The following is a 24,973-nucleotide window of genomic DNA, read 5'->3' as shown; positions in this document are numbered from 1 at the left end:
CAGAGGGCTCTTTATCCAGTGCTGTTGCCATGGCAGACCCTGCAAAAGTGTCACATATGCACCTTTCCCTCTTTCCTATGGCCCCACTGGCTGGCCGTCAGCCAATTACAGCCGTTATTCTTTTTTAAAAAAAGGGAAAAACATAGACAAATACTGCTTTGCACATGCACTTTTACCCATATATATGTGCTTTTTGACCTTGCCCACTCATCTCACTCTTGTTCTTTTTGTTACACGCACACAAACAATCCTGATCATTTTTTAATAGTCATTCGGACAGTGCTGAGAGAGTAAGAGATATAGGAGAACCCATGCAATCTGAGATAGCAGTCGAGCTTTTCCCGCTAATCCTGTATCGTCACCTGTTATCCTCCAGGACACGCACACATGCACAAACACGGTCTCCGGTTCGGAGCATCACCCCTTCTGCCCTCTATGTTTACTGACAGGAATGTTGTGGCGCTATCATTCTAATCTAAACTGTTTCGTTTTTTTTTCCGCAAGCATTCACACAAACAGGGAACTACAGCAGGATGGTCCACCTAACAAGCTAGAGGAAAAAAAACATTACCAAACAAACAAGACACTGGAGCTGAGTAAACAGGCACGGGAAAGGCATGATGGTGTGTGACGGAGAGGCCTGGGTTCCCATGCAATGGTTTAGCAGAAAAAACGCAAGCTGCAAAACATCTAGAACTTTCTGTGGTGAGGTGGTTTTGTGGTTAATGAGACTAGCAACTTAATGTCTGCCGGTTTAAACCTGAGAAAGTTACCAGAAGTCTAAAAATAAGTACATTAAATACATTTATCAGACAGTCAGACTTTTTATCAGATCATTTACTAAAGAGAAATATGTTAAAGGGATAGTTCACACAAAAATTTCTCATCTTCATGCCGTTCCAAACCCGTAAGACCTTCGAACACAAATTAAGATATTTTTGATGAAATCCAAAAGCTTTCTGACACATTCAAGGCCCAGAAAGGCAGTAACGACATCATTAAAATAGTCCATGTGACTAGTGGTTCAACCTTAATTTTATGAAGCTACGAGAATTATTTAAATGCAAAGATAACAAAACTAACAAGTTACTCAACAGTTTCTTCTCTTCCATGTCAGTCTTCGACGCGCATTCACAAGAGTACCACGATGCATACATTTCTGGGTCTTGAGCGTGTCAGTTGCGTTGCTGTCTATGCAAGGTCAGAAAGCTCTCGGATTTCATCAAAAATGCATTAATTTGTGTTCTAAAAATGAACAAAGGACGTAAGCATGAGTACTTAAAGGGTTAGTTCACCCAAAAATGAAAATTAGCCCATGTTTTACTCACCCTCAAGGCATCCTAGGTGTATATGGCTTTCTTCTTTGAGTCAAATCCAGTTGGACTTATATTAAAAATTGTCCTGGCAATTCCAAGCTTTATAATGGCAGTGAGCAAGTGTTTCGGTTCAACAGTCCAAAACAAGTCCAATAAAGTACATCCATCCATAATAAAAATTGCTCCACATGCCTCCGGAGGGTGAATAAAGGCTTCCTGTAGCGGATCGATGCGTTTTTGTAAAGAAAAATATCCATAATTAAAACATAATAATCACTTTTCTCTAGCTTGCGCTAACTGTTGTACGCAGAAGCCATTCTGGGTGTATGACGTATGCATTGTGCATGCGCAGCTGAGAAGTGACGAACGTGGAAGTGGAGAAAAGAGAGCAAAACAAAACACCGGTCATGAATTAGAAGTACAAAAGAAGGATTTGTAAAGAAAAATGTCAGAGAATTTCAATATAAGTCAAGAGGAGACCAGTTTTCCTTTGCTAAAGTAAGGAAACATTGGTGTTCGCGAGATCAGCGGCGCATGCGTAACACATATGTCATACGTCATCCGCCCAGAATGGCTTCCGTGTACGACAGTTAGTTAGAAAAGTGGTTATTACGTTTTAAATATGGATATTTTTCTTACAAAAATGCATTGATTCGCTTCAGGAGGCCTTTATTCACCCCCTGGAGCCATGTGGAACACTTTTTATTATGGATGGAATCACTTTATTGGACTTCTTTTGGACTGTTGAACAGAAACACTCACCCACTCAAATTATAAAGCTAGGAAGAACTAGGACAATTTTTAATATAACTCCAATTGGATTTGACTGAAAGAAGACAGCCATATACACCTAGGATGCCTTAAGGATGAGTAAATCATAAGCTAATTTTCCTTTTTGGGTGAACTATGAAAGATGAAAGATAAATGAATGAAAATATAATGACATTATAGGCCCGTAGAGGGATATAGAGGCTAAACGCTTCATGCTAACAAATATTCAGCTTATTAACACACAATCTTCTCCATTAGCACTTTTGGAAACAGCTTACTGAGTGTGAGAACAGACATCCATCTGAAAGGCTGTCTGACTGAATAAGATTGAGTGAGCAGCCAAGAAGCAGAGGCAGTTTGACAGGGGTGTTATGGAAGGGTCAGCTGGTGCCGCTCTGCATTGCATGAGAAAATGCAGGCGAGTAAGGCAGGTCTATATCAGGCACGCGGTCAGCATGCCAAATGGGTTAGTGGACAGCACAATGTGATGGACGTCCTGACAGCACGCCAAGATTTCATGGCACGTCCAGCGTAACACAGGTACCCATGGAGCCAGCACAAGTGTGATTTGGGCTGCTAATCCAAAACCAACAGCAACTTGGCATCTGAAGGGCATCAGACACTTAGCGGAGATGAGTGGTTAGGAGGCACGGCTATTATCTTAAAGCCATCACCTCATCCAAAACCCTGGCACCCACTCAGCTTCGAGAGGCGGAGCAGATCTTTGTTTCGCCATGCCAGATTCTGAAATGCCCAGATTTGGACAGCGCAGCTGCAGTGGGACATCTGGAGCCTCTTCACCATGCCCTCCTAACTCCACCCCTGCCCAACAAACCCGATAGCCTGGATGAGGACCAGCACAATTACCCAGAGATCTTTTGGGTCACTGACATTTACTGCACCATTCACAGTCACAATCAGCCTCTTCTGCTCTATATGTCTTCAAATACTGATCCATGGTACAGTGAATGGCCGAGGCTTTATAAAAGCGAGGCCTGACAGGAAGGTGAATGAAGAGGAATAGAAAGAGCCACAGAACTAATAGAGGTTAAAACAGTTCACTAAAGTCTACACACTCCCATAAAATAGGCAAATAACTTTTGGAAATACCACCAAAGCACTCTGGGGATAAGCAAACACTGTACAACTGCAGTGGGAGTCAATAGTCTCAGTCTAAATGAAATGTAAATGGTTTTTTAAAAGAGAAATTATTTTTCTGTCTAGAGATGGCTGGTTCACTTTTGATGAGGCTAAATCTCTTTTGCAGTGATGCCACTGCCTCTCTCCGCTAAAGTATCAGACATTTATATTTAACTCAGACTTGGGCAGGCTGATTCACCCCACCGTAATTGAGGGTTGAGGACGGTAAGCTCAGCTGGATTGGGAGTCATCATAATATGGCCGCAGTGCATGTCGGTTAGAGAGAGACATTGCAGGCATTTCCTACTGTGGGTCTCATGTCTGTAACGTGTGAACATGAATGTGTTTCATTTATAGAGATGTCTAACTTTACACTCAAGATGCACTGTAGAGCACCAAAGAAGAACATGACACGCAAGAGAAAATATCGTTGAATAAAGCTGATATTTGTGACCCTGGACCACAAAACCAGTCATAAAGGTCAATCTGAAATCTGAAAGCTGAATAAATAAGCTTTCCATTGATGTATGGTTTTTAGGATAGAACAATATTTGGCTGAGATGCAACTATTTGAAAATCTGGAATCTGAAGGTGCCAAAAATCTAAATATTGAGAAAATCAAATAAAACCAAATAAAGTTCTTAGCAATGCATATTGCTAATCAAAAATTACATTTTGATATATTTACGGTAGGAATATCTTCATAGAACATGATCTTTACTTAATATGCTAATGATTTTTGGCATAAAAGAAAAAAATGGTAATTTTGACCCATACAATGTATTTTTGGCTATTGCTACAAATATACCCATGCTACTTAACCCTTTAACTGTCACCCTCATTTTTAAACATAGATGAGAAAGTGCACTATCCAAATTTAAACTGTTATAATTCATGAACAAATACATTTTCTAACATGATTTCGAAAGTACCATTTCAATGGTAACGCAATGTCAGATTTTAAAATGAGTTCCAAAGGATGAATTTTAGGTTTCAAACTTTCATTTGATATATAATTTAGGATACTTTCTAAAACATGATAGGGAAAAGACAACAAAAAAGACAAAACTCCTATTACGATATAGATTTCTGAGGTGCACTCTTGTCAAACTCATCTATTACTGTTCCTACATAATTTGTAACAAAAAAAAGTGGTAAAATATCAATTTAGGAGTCTTAGACCTTTCCAACGATATATAGTTTGTCATGTCCCTCTGAGGCTTCAATAATGTCACATGGGCTATTTTAACGATGTCCTTACTACCTTTCTGGGCATTGAATGTGTCAGTTGCGTCGCTGTGTAGGTCAGAAAGCTTTTGGATTTCATCAAAAATATCTCAATTTGTGTTCCGAAGATTCTTAGAGGTTTGGAATGACATGAGGTGAGTAATTATTGACAGAATTTTCTTTTTTGGGTGAACTATCCCTTTAAGCTTTGAGACTTTTTGACATGTTCTGAGACATTAAGTATGTTCTTTAGACACCACAACAAACAGGATGTCACACTCTAGAGCTTCTAATAAAAAAAAGCGATGCAACTGTTTAGTGAACTTATGTCTTCACACTCAGTGGCTTTATCCAACAACCAAAATGACAGACAAAAACATCAACCAATCAGTGTCAGACGCTCCAGCCGAAAGCAGAGCGTTTTGATCTCCATGCCCCCGTGTGACACGTCTGACCTCACCGAAGCAGGTGCTAGTCTTAAGGAATGCTCTGAGGAGTAGCAGAGGTTAGATAGAGTATGCGGTGAACCCCAAAGAATGGCAGGAATGTCCGTTCTGTGGAGGTAGGGGTTCATAGACAGAGAGGCAACAAATTTGGCGCCTTCAGACTTTGTTATGCTTAGTGTATTGAAAAATACAGCTGTCTCTCCTGTGCCAGTTATGTAGCGGCAATCATCCGTGAGACAGCCGTGAAAAGATTAACGCTGCCAAACGGATGTTTGTAAGATTGTCTTTCGAAAAATTCATTAGCTCAGAACACATCTGAGAAACAAAGACTGCTTGTTTCTTTCAAAGCCTGTGTTATTTACGTGTCCTAACTGTCTAGCCTGGCACATTTTTTACGGTATGGAATGACACAGCACTCTTTCGGGAATGCGTCTTTAGAAAATCCCTGCATGCCGATTAAAAAGAACATTCCTTTGACCTCCTTGCAGCTTTGCCAGGCAATGTGGTAGCTCCAAAACAAAGAAAACAAATAGCTGACCACTGATGAGTCCAGTGCTGAGGAGGAAGGGAGGGAGAAGAGGAAACAAAGCAGTAAATTTCAATCCTGGCTTCTTATCAACTTTATTGTGTTCGGTGTCCATTACACATTTCAAGCTTTCAAATCCTGAAGGATTCCTCATGTTTACCTCAGCTTCCGCATGCTGCTGTGTTACTGACAGCTCAACACAAGTGAATCTGAATCAAAAGTGGATGCACCTCTGGAAAGATGTGTACTGAATGGACATAGTGAATGTTGACAGTTCGCAGCATGTGAGCACAACAGTATTCAACATGCGACGTGTTGATATTCTACATCAAATTTAAGATTAGAATCAGAATGACTTTTGAGAGACAACTTAACAACCAAAACCCAATCACTAAAGAGCAGGAGATAATTAAAAAACAAACACACTCAAGCAATCAACAGCAAACAGAAGAGAAAGGAGGATGAGAGCGAGTGAATCCCCAAACTGACCTGCTTCACTTCAGCCGGCATCACGGAAATCCTGTTTGGTTAAGCCTCTGGGAGAAACGCAAAGAGGACAATATTCTCTTGTGAGTGGAGTTTGTCTATCTGTCAGTAAGTCAGTCTTCCGTTCCTTATTATGCGAGTACGTCCTGTGAGAGCCGAGGCAGCTCAGAGCCACAGAGCCATCCTTTCCCGACGGTCACATGCACGAATATACTCCGTCTCTCTCGTCTTCTTACGTCTTCTCTCTCTCTCTCTCTCACTTGCTCACACACACGCTCTTTCTAACACATGCTCGTAATCCTCTCAGGGACAGAAGAAACCCGCCTCCACCGACGCCGAGCGAGGATGCTGCAAACGTTGGGGCGAATAATGATTTCAAAATGAGGAGAGATGCTCTAGACAGTCCAATGAATCCTTCAATAAATTCAGGAATCTGGCTGAAGAGAACCAAAACAAAACAGCTCACACACAGAGAAGTGGAGGGGAAAAAAAGTTGCCCAGTGCAGGAACAAAACCCTCTGGGTAGACTAAGTGAGAGGGGGGCGGACGGGTTTAGAGGACGGGGAGGAGAGGGGGGTCTGTGTGCGCGTTTGAGTGAATAGAATCTTCCCAGAAGGCAGTTGCCCTGTTCACAGCGTAGAGTTTTGTACTCTCGTTCTCTCCCTCTCCTCACCGAGCATCTATGCAGACAAGGGTCAGACGGACTGGAGGGGGAGGGGGCTGACAGACAGACGCAGCTGGAGTGGAAAGAGAGAGAGAGGGAGAGAGAGAGAAGCTCCACCCCGCCAACATGCCAAAAGAGCATGAGCCCTGAGAGGGGGGCAACGCCGCACAAAACTTTGTTATTTTCCTCTTTTTTTTAACCCATATGCACTCTCTCAGCCCGTTCTTTTCTCTCTCAGCTTTTGTCCTTTTGTCCTTCCAGCCTGCTAAATATGAGAAGGGAAAGGAAAGAGGTTGCAGAATGATTTCAGACAGCATTCAGTGACTGATAATGTGAAAGAATTTTAATCCAAATCTATGAATGGCTTTAACACAAAGCCGGACAGAGGGAGAGTTCAGGGATGGGCACTTTACACCCGGGGTGTCAAACTCATTTTAGGTTGTGGGCCGGATGTGGGGCTACTATTTTTATGTGTTGTACGCTGGCACGCTCATGGAGTTAATAAAGTTCAGAATCAACTTCATGCCTGCTTCACTAACCTATACTTTGGTTGAATTAAAGGATGCATGTTGAATTTATTAATTTCCTTCATTAGACCTTTTGAATAGTAGTGTAGTAAATACAGTTTAGGTCAAAAGTTTATATGCACCTTGCAGAATCTGAAAAATGTTAATTATTTTACCAAAATAAGAGGGATCATACAAAATGCATGTTATTTTTTTAATTTAGTACTGACCTGAAAAAGATATTTCACATAAAAGATGTTTACATACAGTCCTCAAGAGAAAATAATAGTTGAATTTATAAAAATAACACTGTTCAAAAGTTTACATACACTTTATTTTTAATACTGTGTTGTTACCTGAACAATCCACAGCTGTGTTTTTTTTTGTTTAGTGATAGCTGTTCATGAGTTCCTTGTTTGTCCTGAACAGGTCCCACAATTTTTTTTTATTTTTCAGCATTTTTGTGTATTTGAACCCTTTCCAAAAATGACTGTGTGACTTTGAGATCCATCTTTTCACACTGAGGACAACTGAGGGACTCATATGCAACTATTACAGAAGATTCAAATGCACACCGATGCTTCAGAAGGAAAAACCATGCATTAAGAGTTGGGGGTGTAAACTTTTGAACAGAATTAATATGTGTACATTTTTCTTATTTTGCCTAAATATCATATTTTTTTCATTTAGTACTGCTCCTTCAGAAGCTACAGAAGATAGTTACATGTTTCCCAGAAGACAAAATAAGTTCAATTTACCCTGATCTTCAAATTCAAAAAGTTTTCACCCCCGGCTCTTAATGCATCTTGTTTCATAATCATACAGTCATTGTTGAAAAGAGTTCAAATACACAAAAATGCTGAAAAAACCAAAGATTTTGTGAAAACAAGCTGTGGATCATTCACAGTATTAAGAATCAAGCGTATGTAAACTTCTGAATGGGCTCATTTTTATAAATTCAGATATTATTTTCTCTTATGGACTATATGTAAATGTCTTTTATGTAAAATATCTTCTTCAGGTCAGTACTAAATTAAATATAACATGTGTTTTTTACAATCCCTCTTATTTTGGTAAAATATTTAACATTTTGCAGATTCTGCAAGGTGTATGTAAACTTTTTTTGACTTCAACTGTATGGCAGCATTTAGAGAAAATAAGTAGAAATAATAAATTAATATACCTCAAGTCTACTCATTATCATCTGTTAATTGTAACAATTTTTGCATTCCAATTCAAGTAAATGTTTAAAATGATTGACAGCTCACACCTACATAACACAAAGCTGGGCTTCAAAAACAAACAAACAAAAAAACTATACAGCTAATTTGTAATTACAAGCCTGCGTCTCAGTCAAACATAACTTTATAAACTTATTTGACCAAGAAACTCCAGATCTGAGTGCGATGCCAGACAAACTCAAAAGCATGAGTAGAAATGCTTCAATAAACTGTCAAAGCTGAAAATATTCCACCTCGGAGCTCACACACTCTTTTACTTAAAAACCAAATCCTTCTCAAACTTCGAACAACAGTCAGCGCAAACACACCCCCGTACTGAAGAGCATCATGTCTTATCTAGCTGTAACAGCCTGAATCTGTTTGCAGTCGGCCTCAATGAACTCGCTTCTTTTTCTACTACAGAGTCTGACACCAAACAGACTGCAGAACGCCCTGTGGTCGCTGAACCGTATAAACATGTCAAATGAAAAAAGTGTTGATAAATAAATAAACCGAAAGTAATCAGAACATTTTAGTGGATTCAGGCCTGAGGTGGTACCGCGATGAAACAGGCACCGGGAAAGGTTAACGTGGACTACAATGGAGAAAAAGACAAAAAAGAAAACCACCGATAATGAAACAAGCAAAAAAAAGGAGGATTATAAGGAGGATACGCAACGTACGTGCGACTGTTTTACTCTCATAAATATATTTATGAGCGCTGAATATTTGAAAAGGCATTTGCTCAAGAGGATGTATGATGTTTGCTTAGGGTTGCAGCACTCCCAGATTTGGAATTTAATGAATCTCATCATTAGAAGTTTTCAAAGGTGGCAACTCAGCAAAGAACAAATTTTAAATGCATCACCTCTGCAAACGAGCACTGATTACAGTTAATACAAAAAAGTGGGACTGCAGGCTGGGAAATAAACATACAATATTGCTTCTCTTGATATGCATGATCAAATACAAAAATGTCAGTCTTGGGTTTTTCCAACACAGAGGTAAATGAGATCCTGAGAGAGAATATGAAGAATCAAAATTTAGCATTAAAGGAATCTTTTCACCAAAAACAAATTCAATCAATGTTTACTCAAAGGTGACGCATCATGAAAATCTGACTTTTTCCATGCTTACGTGCTATAATCGGGTCCCCGGTGCATCTACCAACCAAGAAAACAGTAAAAAGGACAAACCACTAACTTTGTTTTTGCGGATTTATTGATTTATTTACTGTATATTATGCTGCTGCCACACAGATCTAATATAAACATGGTATATTTTTCCCAGCTGTTTTTGTAACTTGTGCGTTTTTAACATGAACGTGTGTGCATTTGACAGTTTAAGTGCAATAAGACATGAAAGAGAACTTAGTTTAGTACTCACATGCCGTGTGACAGCCTCTTTCTGTTTAGAATGTGTGCGCTCAGAAAACCCTATAATCAGAAGTTTAAACTGATATGGCTTTAAAACGCATGATTTCAGCATGACAGACACAATAATCAAAACCAAACAGATGTTTTTCAGAGTATCTGAAGTACGAGCTGTAAAGGCACAACCCTATTCTGAAAAAGGGGGCGGGACGCAGCAGCTCATTTGCATTTAAAGAGACATGCACATGTCAAAACAGCATGTTTCTGCTTCCGGTTACAATGGGCATTTTTAAAATTATATAATAAATGATTGTTGAGGTATTTTGAGCTGAAACTTTACAGACATTCCGGGGACACCTGAGACTTATATTACATCTTGTAAATGGGGCATAATAATTCTCCTTTAACCTTGTATTATTCCAACACAAATTGCTTTTTTCTGTAGAACATGAGAGGTGAATTTCTTAAGAATATCCTTGACATTCGTTTCAATATAATAAAAGTGAATGACGATAATTATTCTCCAAAAAGATCCAACGATCACCATAAAAATAACAAAACTAGTCCACATGACTCTATGTTCCAAGTTTCCTAAAGTCAAACCAAAATACTCACTGAAAATCTGCATTTGCTCTCCACGGTGTTCGTATTATTATAATCAACAATATCAGAGCCATAAAGAAACACTCTGTTGAGTTGGATCTTTTCAATTAATTCATTGATCCAGTTCACAAAACAGGTTATAAATGATTTGTTCATGAATCTGTCTTATTCAGTTCTCGAGTTCAACCCACTTTTTCAATTATTTGTTTCGGTCCACTGGAGGGGAAGATTATCAGTGAATAACAATGTAAATTTGGTTTGTTCCTCACACAAAGCTATTTCATGATTTGAGAATATGTACTTTTGGCACTTTTTTTGGTCATTTCGGAGCTTGAGAATGCTATACAGGTTTGAACCAACATGAAGATAAAAACAAATGGTGACAAAATGTCAATTTTTGAACTAACTATTCCTTTGACTACACTACATGTCACCCTGTGGTGATAACAATCTCAGAACAGCCATTAAATATCATCTCCACACCTCTGCTTTCAGTCTGAGCTGTCCTACTGTGTCTCACTGACATTCTCGCACAGTAGCTGCTCTCCAAACGTTCACTTACTCAAAGCTCATTATCCAGTCCTCTGCTCGAATCAAGTCTTGTTATGACACAACATGTGTAAATAGACCAGGGCCCTGGTAATAAGGTAAGCGACTGACAGTCCGGACACGCACACCAATCTCTGGATAAATATAAAAAGCAGAAGCGAGTCTATCCACGCACACACAAAGTCAATAAAGCCACCAGAAACCTGACAGAAATATTACACATTATATATCAGTGGGAAAACAACAGGAGAATAAAACAAAGAAATTTAGCTGATCCTATAATGCGCTACCTGCCACACAAAGTGATGACTATTTAAATCCTTGAGGAGAAAGTCAAATAAAAATATCAATAGTTTTTGCTTTCATTGTTTAAATGTCATTTAAAACAACATTTCTAACTCTATACACTGGAAGATCATCAGCTATGTCTTCGATCTTTACCCATCAGCAAGTTTGTGGCACACAAATGATTAAACTGTGGTGCTAAACCACTTTAAGACAACCACTATTAAACATTAGTATTTTTTAGCCTCCGAACATCTTTTTTAAGTAACAGTGCGTTTTACACACTTCAAGTGGTTTCAATTTAGGCTCCCAATCAGAGGGTCAAGCACACAGACTTGTTTGGTTATATATGAACATGCCAAGTAAAGGGGTCACATTCCTGGAGTGACTCAGGGGTCTCATAAAGCAAGAGATTCTTATTTTAAACACATGAGTTCAGGATCCACTGAGTGAACAGCAGTTGGTCCTTTAAGTGGCTTCAAAGTCACTTCTGAAATCGGCATAATCAGGAGACCTTCAAGCACATATAGTAGCTGACAGGTTTGTTATATAGTTTGATATTATAGACAACTAGACTACTAATAGTGTCCCGGATTGATTAGGGCTGGGTTATATACACTGAACATTTACAGTATAATGTATAAACACAATGATTTTACTGGTAATACAACACTGAGAGTATAACAGTTGTGCTGCTTAATATTTTTGCTAACACCATGATACATAATTTCTTTACACTTTTGACATGTTTAAACTGACACGTCTAATCTTTGCTGAATAAAAGTATTAATTTCTTTAAAAAAAACATCTAAAAAAATATAGTTGTTTTTCGCCTTAAATCCACCATGTTTTTCAGTAAATGCAATACATTATTATTATTAAATATTTCACACTGTACTTTTAAGGTATTATGTAAATTAAATGGTAACACTTTACAACAAGGCTTCTTTGTTAATATTATATACAGTTGAGGTCAAAAGTTTACACACACCTTGCAGAATCTGTGAAATGTTTGTTTGGTTTTTTTTTTAGATTTTGAGATCCATCTTTTTACACTGAGGACAACTGAGGGACTCGTATGCAACTTTAACAGAAAGTTTAAATGCTCAATGATGCTCTAGGGGTGTAAACTTTTGAACAGAACAAAGAATCTGAAAATTCAAAAAGTTTTCACCCCCCCAGCTCTTAATGCATTGTGTTTCCTTCTGGAGCATCAGTGAGCATTTGAATCTTCTGTAGTAGAATCTTCTGAGTCCCTCAGTTGTCCTCAGTATGAAAAGATGGATCTCTAAATCATACAGTCATTGTTGGAAAGGGTTCAAATAAACAAAAATGCAGAAAAACCACAGAACTTCTAGGACCTGAAGGATTTTTCTAAAGAATAGCGGGCAGTTTAACTGTTTAGGACAAATAAGGAAATCATGAACAACTATCGCTAAACAAAAAAACAAACAAAAAAAATACACACACACAGCTGTGGATCATTCAATTAACAGCACAGTATTAAGGATCAAGTGTATGTAAACTTTTGAATGGGGTCATTTTTATAAATTCAACTATTATTTTCTCTTGTGGACAATATGTAAACATCTTTTATGTGAAATATCTTATTCAGGTCAGTACTAAATAAAAAAGTAACATGCATTTTGTATGATTCCTTTTATTTTGGTTAAATAATTAACGTTTTGCAGATTCTGCAAGGTGTATATAAACTTTTGACCTAAACTGTACCTAAATTAGTTAACATAAACTAACAATGAATTAAAATCAAAAATCAAAAGTTGTATTAGTTGTTGTTATTATTATTTAATGGACCTGAGCTGACAAGAACTAACAATGAATAGTTGTGTTTTTATGTACTAACATTAAAAAAAGATTAATAAGAACTATAACAAAATGTATACCTCATTGTTAGTCAATGTTAGTTAAAAGAACAGTTCACCCTAAAATAAAAATTACCTCATGATTTATTCACCGTCAAGCCATCCTAGGAGTATATGACATTCTTCTTTCAGACAAATGCAATCAGAGTTATATTAAAAAACGGCCTGGCTCTTCCAGGCTTTATAATGGCAGTGAATGGGTGTTGAGATATTGAAGCAAAAAAAAGTGCATCCATCTATCATAAAAAGTACTCCACACAACTCTGGAGGATTAATAAGGGTTGAAGTGAATCGGTGCGTTTGTGTATGGGAAATATCCATATTTAAAACTTAATAAACCATAATCTCTTGCTTCCACTAACTGTCGTACGTACATTCAAGAGAGAGTGACGTTCCAGCAGATGATGTCATCAACAAAACACCGTTAGAAGCACAAAACAAGGATTTGTCAGAGATGACAGAGGATTTCAATATAAGCTACGCCTATGTTCTACATTCTACGCCATCCACTGGAACGCGACACTCTCGCCAACGCGCATATGGCAGTTTAGAGATTGCGGTTTAAAAACTTTTAAATATGGACAAATATGGACACAAACGCATCGATTCACTTCAGAAGGCCTTCATTAACCACTTGTAGCCATGTGGAGTACTTTTTATGATGGATGGATGCACTTTATTGGTCTTCAAAATCTCAACACCCATTCATTTCTATTATAAATCTTAGAAGAGCCAGGACATTTTTTATATAACTCTGACTGTATTTGTCTGACAGAAGAAAGTCTTATACACATAGGATGGCTTGAGGATGAGTAAATTATTGGGTAATATCCCCTTAACTAACGTTAACTGATGGGACCTGATTGTAAATGGATACCAATACAACTATTAAAACAAACATTAAATATATCACCCAGTGCTCAGATTACAAGGCAGGAAATGCTGGACACAACCTTATTTATTATACTCAGAGTGTGAGAAAAAAGATTAAGCAACATTGTGAAAAGAAAAAAAGTAAGAAAACTCTGTTCTTCGTGTATTTTAGGGCTTTTAGAGGATTAATCATTTGATGGATTGTGGAATGGGGATGAGAGCGGTCCGAGCAGCTCTCTGTAGAATATGAATAGCTGTGGGCACCTGCAGCTGCTCTGAATACAAAGAATGCAGCTATTCCCACTCTTCAGTGAGAGCGCCTGTCCTTCAGTGTTCCAGCATTATGAAACACGCGAGCAGGTTCACCTTTGTAACACCTGCAGACATATCAAAAATAGGGATTACCCATAGGATTACAGTTTTTTAATGTATTATGAAAGAAATATAGCCATATCACTAGAAGTGGATCCTGAAATATGAAATATACTGTATAAGCTTTACAGGCAACTACCTTGAGCTTCACGCTCCACTTCTCATCGCTCATCCACAGCAGTTTTACTCTCCATTCTGTCTGCACCTCTTATTGAAAATAAAGTATGATCTAACAACAGGTAACGTCTTCCAAGCAGTGAGGTACATTTAAGGACAGTAGCGACTATCACATGCCCAATGACTCGCTCACATAATAAAACCTGGATTTTAAGTCAAAAATGTTTTTGATGCATGCAAACTTCAACATTATTTCCATCTAAAATATGCAGTTTTACTCATAAAAAAAACAATATTTGCAAAAATATATATTTTTAGTCATATGTGCATACACAAACTTTACACATTCCCATGCCACGTTTTCTGACTGCTACGTATTCAGAAAAACTTCTGGAATCTAAAAGAAGAAAAACAAAGCGAAGAAAACCATATATGTGTGAGAGCAGAATAAAGCGCAATGAGAGGTGTGAGAGAAAATAAGCAATGCAGGCAGTTTCACTGCTGCTTTAATTATAGTTTTACAAGAGGCTTGACTTTTCCTAATGGCACTGAAAGCGAGGTGGCATGGGAGACTGTGTATGTGTGTGGGAGGAGGGTGAGAAAGTCATTGTTAAGCAGGTGATTTACAAGACTATGGGCCTCCCAGGCTTTTCCCCGCAGCGAACTTCCTCGTGTTTTGCGGCTAACCCTACGTATCCACAGGCATGAAGGAAGCCCACCCAATACCCTCAATAAGGGCTGTTTTTTTACAGGGTGTGCCTATAAAATGTGCATTCAGTAATATACAGACTGCTTTCAGTGCACAATTAATATCCATCACATACACTACCATTAATAAATTTGGGTCAGCAAAATTTTTTGATGTTTTTGAAAAAAGTCTCTTAAGCTCATTAAGGCTGCGTCTATATCTTTAAATATTCCTTAAAGGGGTCATCGGATGCAAACTTTTTTTTTTTATGCACTTTTACATGTTGTTTGAACAGTGTGTTGGCGGTGTATGTACAAATCTACCCTATAATGATAAAAATCCATGCAGTGGTTTTTAATTAATCTGTAAAAATAATATCCCCTTTTTCAAATTGAGCCATTCTAACAATATTCTCACGCCGCTCCCACAATAGTTGATTGACATGAACATCTTACCCTTAGATCAGCTGTAACAGTCCAACCTCCATTGCTTCGATGCCGGAGCAGGGACGTAAATTAGACAACTTGTGAAAAATGGGCATCCAAGGACCACTTTAAAAAACAGTAATACTGTGAAATATTCATCAATTTTTCAGGATTCTTTGATAAAGTTCAAAAGAACTGCATTTATTTGAAATAGTAAAGACATTACCAGTGTTGGAAACAGCTGTGCTAGTTAATATTTTTTTGGAACCGGTGATTTTTTTTCAGGATTCTTTGATGAATAAAAATAAAAAGAACAGCATTTATTCAAAATAGAAATCTTTTCTAACAATATAAGTCTTTCGTATCACTTTTTATCAATTTAACACATCCTTGCTGAATAAAAGTATTAATTTCTATCAAACAAAGAAGGAAAAAATGTACTGACCCCAAACTTTGAACGCTACTGTATATTGTTAGAAGAGATTTATTTTAAATAAAGGTTTAAAATATAAACCTAAAAAAAAAAGTATCACAGGTTGCAAAAAATAAAAAATAAAAATTAAGCAGCACAGCTGTTTCCAACATTGATAATAAATCAGCATACTAGAATGATTGGAGTAATGATGCTGAAAATTTAGCGTTACATCACAGGAATAAATTCTGTTTTACAATATATACAAATAGAAAACAACTATTTGAAATTGCAATAATATTTCACAATGTTACAGTTTTTTTCTGTATTTTTAATCAAATAAATGCAGCCATTACGAGCAGAAAAGTCTTCTTTTAAAAACATTAAAAGTTTTACTGATCCCAAATTTTTAATGGCAGTGTTTATACATGTGGGGAAAATAAGGTCATACAAAAACATACTGGGATGAAATGATTAGATCATTTGGATTACATTTAATTATAAATAATTTTGACACATTTGTCCATGAGGATAATCTAACATAAAAATAAAACATATTTTATAAAAATGGAGCCTGGAATTTTTTACTTGAAACTGAAAATGTCAGTTGACTCCTCTCACTCCACGACCTGTGGACCTGTACGGTAAAACTGAGGAACCTGAGCAGTGGTATATCATACCATCTCTGTGTGTCTTATCACAGACAGGAGTGATCAAAGCAGCAACTTTTTTTCCAAAGCTCTCCACAGGCCTTTCAGACTCAAAACATTTAGACAGAGCTAGCAAAGTTCAGCCACAGGAACCAAGCTTCAGTCCTCCAGGAACGCTTCCTGAATTTCAAATAATGTTCCAGATTCTGTGAAGAAGTAGCTGCGATGTTCCTCGTACTGCCTCAGGTTATGACCTCTGAACATTACTTAGACGTGGGACAGTTGAGGTGACTTTAACGAAAAGCTGTCTTTGGTGTCAGAGTAGCTGTGAAAGGTCTGCCATTGATGGAGTCCTATTGTGTGTCTCTGTCACTGCGTGACCTTTTAGGCCTTGTGAAGAATAATACAGGCTCAAAAACAAAATAAATCAATGTCTCCGCCCAGTAAACAGACCGGGAATGAGGTTGAGTCCTGTCGTTCTTCGGGAATCAAATCTGTTAACACTTGATCCACCTCCCAATACAGTATTAATGAGCACAAGACACAAGATGAATGAGGTGCACCTGCTGCACCACAACAACTAAAACAATGGCAATTCTTCACATAACATTGCAAGAAACTGCATGAACACATTTCAAATTATAAAATATTGAGATTCACACAGCAAAACGAAAAGGCACTGATACAGTGAAAGCATGCACATTTTAAAAACTTATATAAATACGCATTTACATTCATTAGAATTAAAAAACATAATATGTGATGCATTGAGGATTGGTAAACTCTCGCTCTCTCTCTATATATACAGAAACATGAATTATTCAACAACTTCATCAAAACAAGGTCATGACACTGCAAGAAGGTCAGCAAGCAAGCTAACCCAGATACGCTTATCCACGGTAGCTAACACCGTCAGCTACATCACCACACGACCTAACAGCATCTGATACATAAATCCAGCAGCTTTTGATCCTAATCACTGTGCGGTTTGTGATCTTTAAGCGTAATTCTCATTGAGAGAGGAAGCGGCACAGAATATAAAGACAGACCTCTAGACAGAAGATACCAGTCAGTTCCGGCAAACTGATTCTGTGACATACGAGGTCTTCTGACAGTAACCGACATGTAAAAGGGCAAGCTAATTTTCAGGCTGTCATGTTAGGCAGAGAGGAGTAAAACCCCAAGCTTTATGGGCAGGTGAGGGCAGCACACAGGCTAAACATATAATGGAAGAGACAGATAATCAGAGTCTGAGGAGTGACAAGGGACCTGGCTTTTTCTGTGTATTACACTTTTCTTTAACTGGTTTTACAAAACAGAAAAGTTCAACTGTAATGTAGAGGGAAAAAAGCTAGTTAGGAGTCAAAATATTTCATCCTTTGACAACGATGACGATGAAGAAGGAACAGTGCATATGGGTGATTCTATAATTGGAGATACATTTGGCATTTCAGAAAATTAAGAAAAAAAAAAGGCTCATTAACTGTTTTTTTTCAGTATCTTATTTAAAACGTATTTAATTTTAATAATTCAGTGCTTGCCAAACACAAGTTACTAGTTTTAATGAAAAACAGATGTCTTTATGGTATTGTTTGTCAACTCTGTTATGGACAAATTAGGTAACGTGTAGAAATAACAATAAATCATAACAGGAAAAATCCTTTTTGTTTCATTAGACAAACAGTCCTTACATTCCAACAATTGAAACCAAGATAATATTTCACTTATGCATACCTTAAAAATTAAATAAATACCCATGTCTTTACAGAACCGTCCACTTGGAGCAAATGTTTTTTTTTTTTTTATCTGAAAATGTATTATATACAATATCCAGTAAAAAAAAAAAAAAAAAAAAAAAAAAGAAAGAAAAAGAAAATGTTGTTGAAATATTATAAAAGTGCAAAACTAAATCGATAATATTTATAAGATTTTAAACAACAACAATTGTTGTTTTGTTTAAATAGATCATAAACAGAGTTGACATTTTAAGTAACAGAACTGTAAAGTAGTCGATTCTGTTACCGCATTGTTAAACTGCCTTGGTAAGAGTTTGACGGTAACAGACTTTACCATTTTATTAATTTTTTGCCCAAAACTCCAATTGCTAGGATAAATGCTAAGAGCACAAAGCACTAATGAAATCATGATTAAAAGACCTTTAAATAACACAAAGTTTGATCAATGAAAAATGTTTTCCTTTTGATATTGTGGTAACAGTTTTGACATTTTGTAAAATAACTCTTGATGTAAGAACTTTTTAGATTAAAATATTTCCTCAGAGAGAACACACAGTCTTTTCAGTGCTCTAGATCTTTCAGTGATATTTTCTGTATCTTGCATAGTTATGGTCCATATTTTCACTAATTTAAAGGCAAAGTATGCTAAGGTAACAGTTAACACAAGATTTACAGACAGACATTTTTATAAGAAAAAGTTTTTTGTTTTTTTTTTAAATAAAGAATTAAATAAATGACTCTTTAGGGCTTCTACAAATAAAATGAATGAAAATTTTCTCAAATTCAGTTTTATTTTGATCAAATTCTGTGAATGTTTTCCATTCGTTTTCTGGATTCCATTTTAATAGTTTCATTAAATTTTAATAATCAAAAGCATGTCTAATTAATTTATAAAGATTAGATATTATAAAGAATTAGCTTATTATATTATATTAATATTATTTTTAAGAAATACTGACTTGTGTATTTACAATTTTTATTTCTGGTAAATATTCCTTAAATATTGTTTTAATAATATTTTTATTACTAGTAGTAATGTTATCATTACATAAAGTAATATTTCTGTCCAGTTAAATCAAACTTATATTTTGATGGGTTGCTGCCTGTTTATATATGATACGACAATGTTTTTATCAAACGTAATGGTAAAACGCTCATGAACTGAATCTCACAGCAGTTTTAGAGATTATACATTTTGATGTACATATATTGAGAAGCTGAAGCTTGGCAGAAGCTGAAAACACTGTGAGCGTCATGCACGCTTCAGTATGAGTGTAGTAAACGAAACTGCGCATCTGCACCATTCATTCACACAGAGGCGCGCAGAATGTGCATATAGTAAATATGACTGGATCTTATCATAATGCATTCTTAAAGTACCGGTACAAATAAAATGTGTAATCGTACCATTTTTAAAAGGAGGGTATTATGATACCTTTTTAGTACCGGTATATCGTGCCAATCTAAAATGAACAATTGCCTACTACTTTGAATCAAGTGAACAATTTGGTACTGTGATGGTAGTGTAAAATTATAATGTATTCAGTTTCTTTCCTCTCATATTGACTTTAGTTATCCACCCCAGGATGTCATCTTCGTAACATCACAGCATCAGACACACATTTGCCTCGGCACCATAACGGATTCAGAGCAAACATGGTGGAGAGACATGGGACGAAAGAAGAGTGTAAAGACGATTCATCCCGGGCATAGATGATGAGTCACTGGAGACACAACACCCAGAGCAAAATTCAGCACAGCCAAACACATCTCAAGCTAAATGAGATACAGATGGACCCATTTTGTAAAAACAATGGAAATGAATCAGCATCAGCGTGAGAGGAGATATGGGGCTGCTTTGTTCATTCACACAGACTGACGCATGACGGGCCAAGCTGGAATGGTTTACCTGCATGACCATCTGTTGCCAGGCCAGCGGTTGGTTGCTCCCACCCGTGGTGCCGCCCACCAGTCGTTCAGAGGGCAGACTGCCGCGTTCCAGCTGCAAGGAGACATTGCGGCGTTCCTCTTCAAGGGCCCTGGTCAGACGCTCGAAGCGCGCCTCCTGCTCTTTGACTGATGCCAGGATACTGGCGGCTGACGGCACGTCATATTCTTCCATAGCAGCACCCAAAATTATATGCTGATTACAGGGCAGGGTAAATAGGGGAGAGAGAGAAGGACCCAGGACAAAAGAAACAACCATTTAAAGGGATAGTTCTGCCAAAAAAGTGAATTCTCTTAACATTACACACTCTCTTTAGTATTTTTTTTTCTTCTGTGGAACATAAAAAGAAGTTATTTATAGGAAAATGGCTTTAAAAGCAACTGATGACCACAACTGATGACCACAACTGGTGACCACAACTGGTGACCACAACTATCATTCAAAGAATTGAACAACTTCAGGGGCAGTTGTTAGGGAATATTCAGGGCTTAATGCATGTGGTTATGCATCTTTTGATTAAATACTGGAATATTCTATACTACAAAATAATTTAAATCGACAAGGTATCATTTTAACCATTACTAGTGATCAGTCCTAATTTTGATTTAGCCTTAGTCACAGTCTTTTGACTAAAATGGCATTTAGTTTGTTGTATTTCAGTCATATGAATTGTTTTAGTTTCAGTCAACTAAATATTATAAGATTTTAGTCAACTAAATCTACAGCAGATTTAGTCCGTTAAAATCAAGTGGGTTTATTTACAGTGAAATGCATTTATTAAGCATTTCTCTAAAATTACCAAACTCATCGTATAGGTTTAATATTAAACTAATATAACTACAACTAATATAACAACATGTCTTTATTTTAAAATTAAATGAAACCACTTCTCATAAAGAAACAAGAACATGGTCAACTTTTCAATGAAATACCAATGGTTATATAGGCAAATTATGCATTCTTTATAACAACTTGCTTACCACATTCTATATTCTTTCAAGCAGACATATTTATTTATATAAATAAATTCAGATTAATCTTTATCAGGGCTACTAAAGTGATTCAGTCAAAAGCAGTGAGGATTTTGTCTTTCTTTTTTTGCTTTATTAACATCAATGCCAAAGACAATAGCAACTATATTTGGCTGTAGTCCCTGTAAAATCAAAAGCTTGGATGTGAAGTACTAATACACGTCCGATATTCTCTCAATTGTTTATGTTACCTAAGACCTAACTGAGCATGTTTATGTAAATACTCTTCAAAATGGACAATTCTACATCATTTTGTGTGTATTCCTCCATTCATGAGATGCAAAAGCATGCTTGTGCACTGTGTGAGAGGCGCTGCCTTGGTGTCTGCGTTCAGAAAACCGGACCAAACTGACCAATTTTTTTGTTTGTTTGTTTGTTTTGCGTAGTCAAATTTAAGCATAGCTCTGCTTAGGGCTGGGCGATTTTTCAGATTTTATCGATTCATTTGAATTTAATGTTTTGACATGTCAGTAACACAGATAACACATGACAGTGTGTATGTGTAGCTATGTTATCATCATTCACGGCCATTTTTTTTTTTTTTTTTTTTTTTTTTTTTATGTATTTAATTAATTTAATTTTATGTACCTTTTTATTTAACCATACTATTACAGACAAGACCGGGGGATAGAGAAAACGGGGAAAAAAATAAAATAAAATAAAATAAAAATTGGGGAGAAAGTCAACAGAAGAGGGGGAAAGAGAGAGAGAGAGAGAGAGAGAGAGAGAAGAAAAAAAAAAAAAAAAAAAAAAAAAAAAAAAAAAAAAAAAAAAAGAGAAGGAGGATAGAGAAAGAGAGAAAGATCAAAAAAAAAATAATCTGCTTCCATACCTGCTGACAAAAGGAGAAAACAACAGAAGACACAACAGCAGAGTAACTGCAGCAACAACCAACATCTATATAAATCACAGTAAATACTACATGTTAAATGTTATTGTGCAGCACACATAACTAATATTACAAAACATGTTTTGAAGCAACAGCAGATCAAGACAGTGTGTGTCTGTGAGCACCTGTTTTTACACCAATGTGAATGCTTGTGTGTACACCTGTGTGCACACCTGTGTGTGTGAGCGCGTTTGTGTTCATAAGGTTCTTCCATGTAAATGTTTAATAGTGTGTGTGGGGAACCACAGCCCCGCCCCGCAAGGTATGAAGCAGACATGGAGGAGACCCGGGCCCAAACATCCGGATGCCCCCCCGAGCACGAGAGTCCCAGGAGAACCACCGCAGGGACAACCGCGGCCCCCACCCAGAAAAGGGCAGAGGAGGGCCCGGAGGGGGATCATCCGGCAGCCACAATGCAGACGTCCCAGGGGGGCGTGGCGGCAAGCCCGCAGGTTCCGCCGGCAGCCGGCCACACCAGAGCAGACCGGCCCTGGGCCCGGCGATCCAAGGGCCCCCCACCCCCTAGCCGGGGCCCAGCAAAGCCAGGGGGGCCAGGCCCCGCCAAGCAACCGCCGAGATCGGGCCAGCGCTCACCCGAGCATCCCGCCCCGGAGCGAGAAACCACCAACGCACCGGCGGCCGGGGGCATCCTCCACCGGCAGGGCGTGGTGGGGGGGCCTGAGATGATGAGTGAGGCGGAGTCTAAGGCCTGACCTGACACATGGACATAGACAAACAGGCACACATATATACAAGCACACGTTCCCACCCTCATGCACGCAAACAAATATTCACGCACTCGCCCCACATGTAGACATACAAAAATGGACACAGTACCCACAATCACACTCCCCATTTGTACTCTATACTCCTGGATCCAGGCACCACTACCCCCAGAGGGGCAATCAGCGCCAGACCCCGGAGCTGAACCCTCTTCACTCTGGCGTGGAGACAGGAAGACCACCCCGGTACCCCGCAGCAGCAGAGAAGACCACCAGCCCAGACCCCGACCGGATGGCCAGCTCGTCCTCACAGCCCCCAGCCCCGGACAAAGAACAGAGAACAGGGGTGTGAAAAAAAAAAAAAAAAAAAAAAAAAAAGAAGACCCCATGCCTCACCTCACCCGCTCAAATGTAGTGTTGGTGTGTGTTGTTCTAAAGTGCTTTAAAACAGGGGAGGGGCAAGACACTAACCACCCTCCGCCAGCTCGTGTCAAATCGGCACCTCCCCAAGAGCCCTCAATGTCTATGTGTAACTTAAAATTGAGAAGTGGGCACCAGCACCAGAGAGAAGGCTGAATGAACAGACCGCCCCCTGGATGCCATTCAGTGTGCCCACCCCCAAGGCCCTATATGTATGTGTCATGTGACAGTAAGTAATGAGAGTGTCTAAGTTGTGATGTATGATTGAGATGCAGGTGGCCACAAGGAGACAGAGGAGTACCACCTCCCCTGCATCCCAGCAACACACCCGCACCCCAAAACCCTACCTGTATGTTGGTGTGATGGAGCGGGAGAAGGGAAGCATTAGGGATGGGGAGGAAATCATTGGAGGGGGCAAAGTACCCCCCCTGGAGCCAGCTCCCCCGCTGACCCCCATAGGCACCCCCGTTGCCCCAAATCTGCCCAGGGCAGGGGGCCCAGGCCCATCCAGACCGGGGCCCAGGCCCATCCAGACCGGGGCCCAGGCCCATCCAGACCGGGGCCCACGGCAGCCCGGGGCGGCCCACCGGACCCCACAGCAGAGGAAAACTACCCCCACCCCATCATTCAGTCAACTCCCAGACTACAGAAGACAATAGACACCCAGGTTAAGTCCGTCCTCCGCCTATATTGCCCCCCTGCAGAGTGGATACTGACAGATGGTAACAACGTCCCTACCAGCTAAAGAGGCCACCGGATCCACCGACGCGTCAAAGGCCCCCGCACCAGGGCCGAGCCCAAGCGCATGCACCAACCCACGCTCCCGGCGGCACACCAACCAGACCCAAGCCCCCAGGCCCAGCCGGAATCCCAGCCCGGTGGCAGAGCGGCCCCAGAACCCCAAGCCCCCCCCGGACCTACCCCGGAGCAGTACGGCCGCCAGGCCGGCAACCTACGTCCGCCGGCACAGGCCTCCCCAGCAGCGCCGCATGCAGCCGCCAGAAAAACAACACCCAAGAGCCACCAACACCCCATCCAGGCCAGGACCGCAGCCCCAGCGCCGAACCCCCCAAGAAACCCACCCCTAGGGAACTCCCAGATGCCCCCAGCCCATATGGCCCCCCCACGGCGACAACAAAAACCAAAGCCGGACAGAACCGTGACCCCCACTCACACTAGGTGATGGAGCTGATCAAAGGAGCCCAGAGAGATTGATCTAATGTGGCAGCAGAAGCTGTTTCAAGACTAATATAGTCCAACAAACGATCTCTATATTGGTTGATATTAAGATTATTTTTATTTTTCCAGTTCATGAGGACAGTCTTCTTAGCAATGCATAAGGCAGTGTAAGCCATGTGGATTGAATTATCTTCTGTAGTGACACCATCTAGGTAGCCCAACAAGCAGACTGATGGAGAGGCTGGAATGGAACATTTAAGACACTTTGATAAGTCTTCACAAATCCTGTACCAGAACCTCTGAACAGGTGGACAGAACCATAGAGCGTGGATATAATTGTCAGGTGTATTGCCTTGACAGTGTGAGCAGTTGTTAGAAGCTGTAAAACCCATCCTGAACATCCGATGACCTGTGTAGTGCACTCTATGCAGGATTTTGTATTGTATTAATTGTAAACTGGGATTTCTAATCAGTTCAAAGGTTTTTAAACATATCTGAGACCAAAAATTATGGTCC

At 39.0% G+C, this 24,973-nt stretch overlaps 2 protein-coding genes across 14 annotated transcripts in view; one reads left to right on the top strand and one right to left on the bottom strand.

Moving 5' to 3' along the window:
• Positions 1–24,973, bottom strand: part of arvcfb (ARVCF delta catenin family member b) — a 273,519-nt gene that overhangs the window by 136,621 nt on the left and 111,925 nt on the right. For 10 of the 13 annotated variants that reach the window (XM_051108695.1, XM_051108689.1, XM_051108697.1 and 7 more), the window contains one exon: positions 20,178–20,411. The exons of 2 other annotated variants lie outside the window; for them this stretch is intronic. In XM_051108695.1, the coding sequence (XP_050964652.1) occupies positions 20,178–20,390 (213 nt within the window). In that variant the 5' untranslated portion in view covers positions 20,391–20,411. Of the gene's footprint in view, positions 1–5,915; positions 6,592–20,177; positions 20,412–24,973 lie in introns of those variants that run through there. One more of the 13 variants, XM_051108700.1, reaches the window with a different exon arrangement.
• LOC127165130 (basic salivary proline-rich protein 1-like) lies at positions 22,412–23,937 on the top strand. The gene is made up of 3 exons (XM_051109449.1): positions 22,412–22,826; positions 22,951–23,204; positions 23,554–23,937. The coding sequence occupies exons 1-3, from the start codon at positions 22,412–22,414 to the stop codon at positions 23,935–23,937; spliced, it is 1,053 nt and encodes a 350-aa protein (XP_050965406.1).

Source organism: Labeo rohita, chromosome 5 (genome assembly GCF_022985175.1).
Source record: "Labeo rohita strain BAU-BD-2019 chromosome 5, IGBB_LRoh.1.0, whole genome shotgun sequence".
NCBI lineage: Eukaryota > Metazoa > Chordata > Actinopteri > Cypriniformes > Cyprinidae > Labeo > Labeo rohita.
This window is presented reverse-complemented; position numbering and strand designations above follow the sequence as displayed.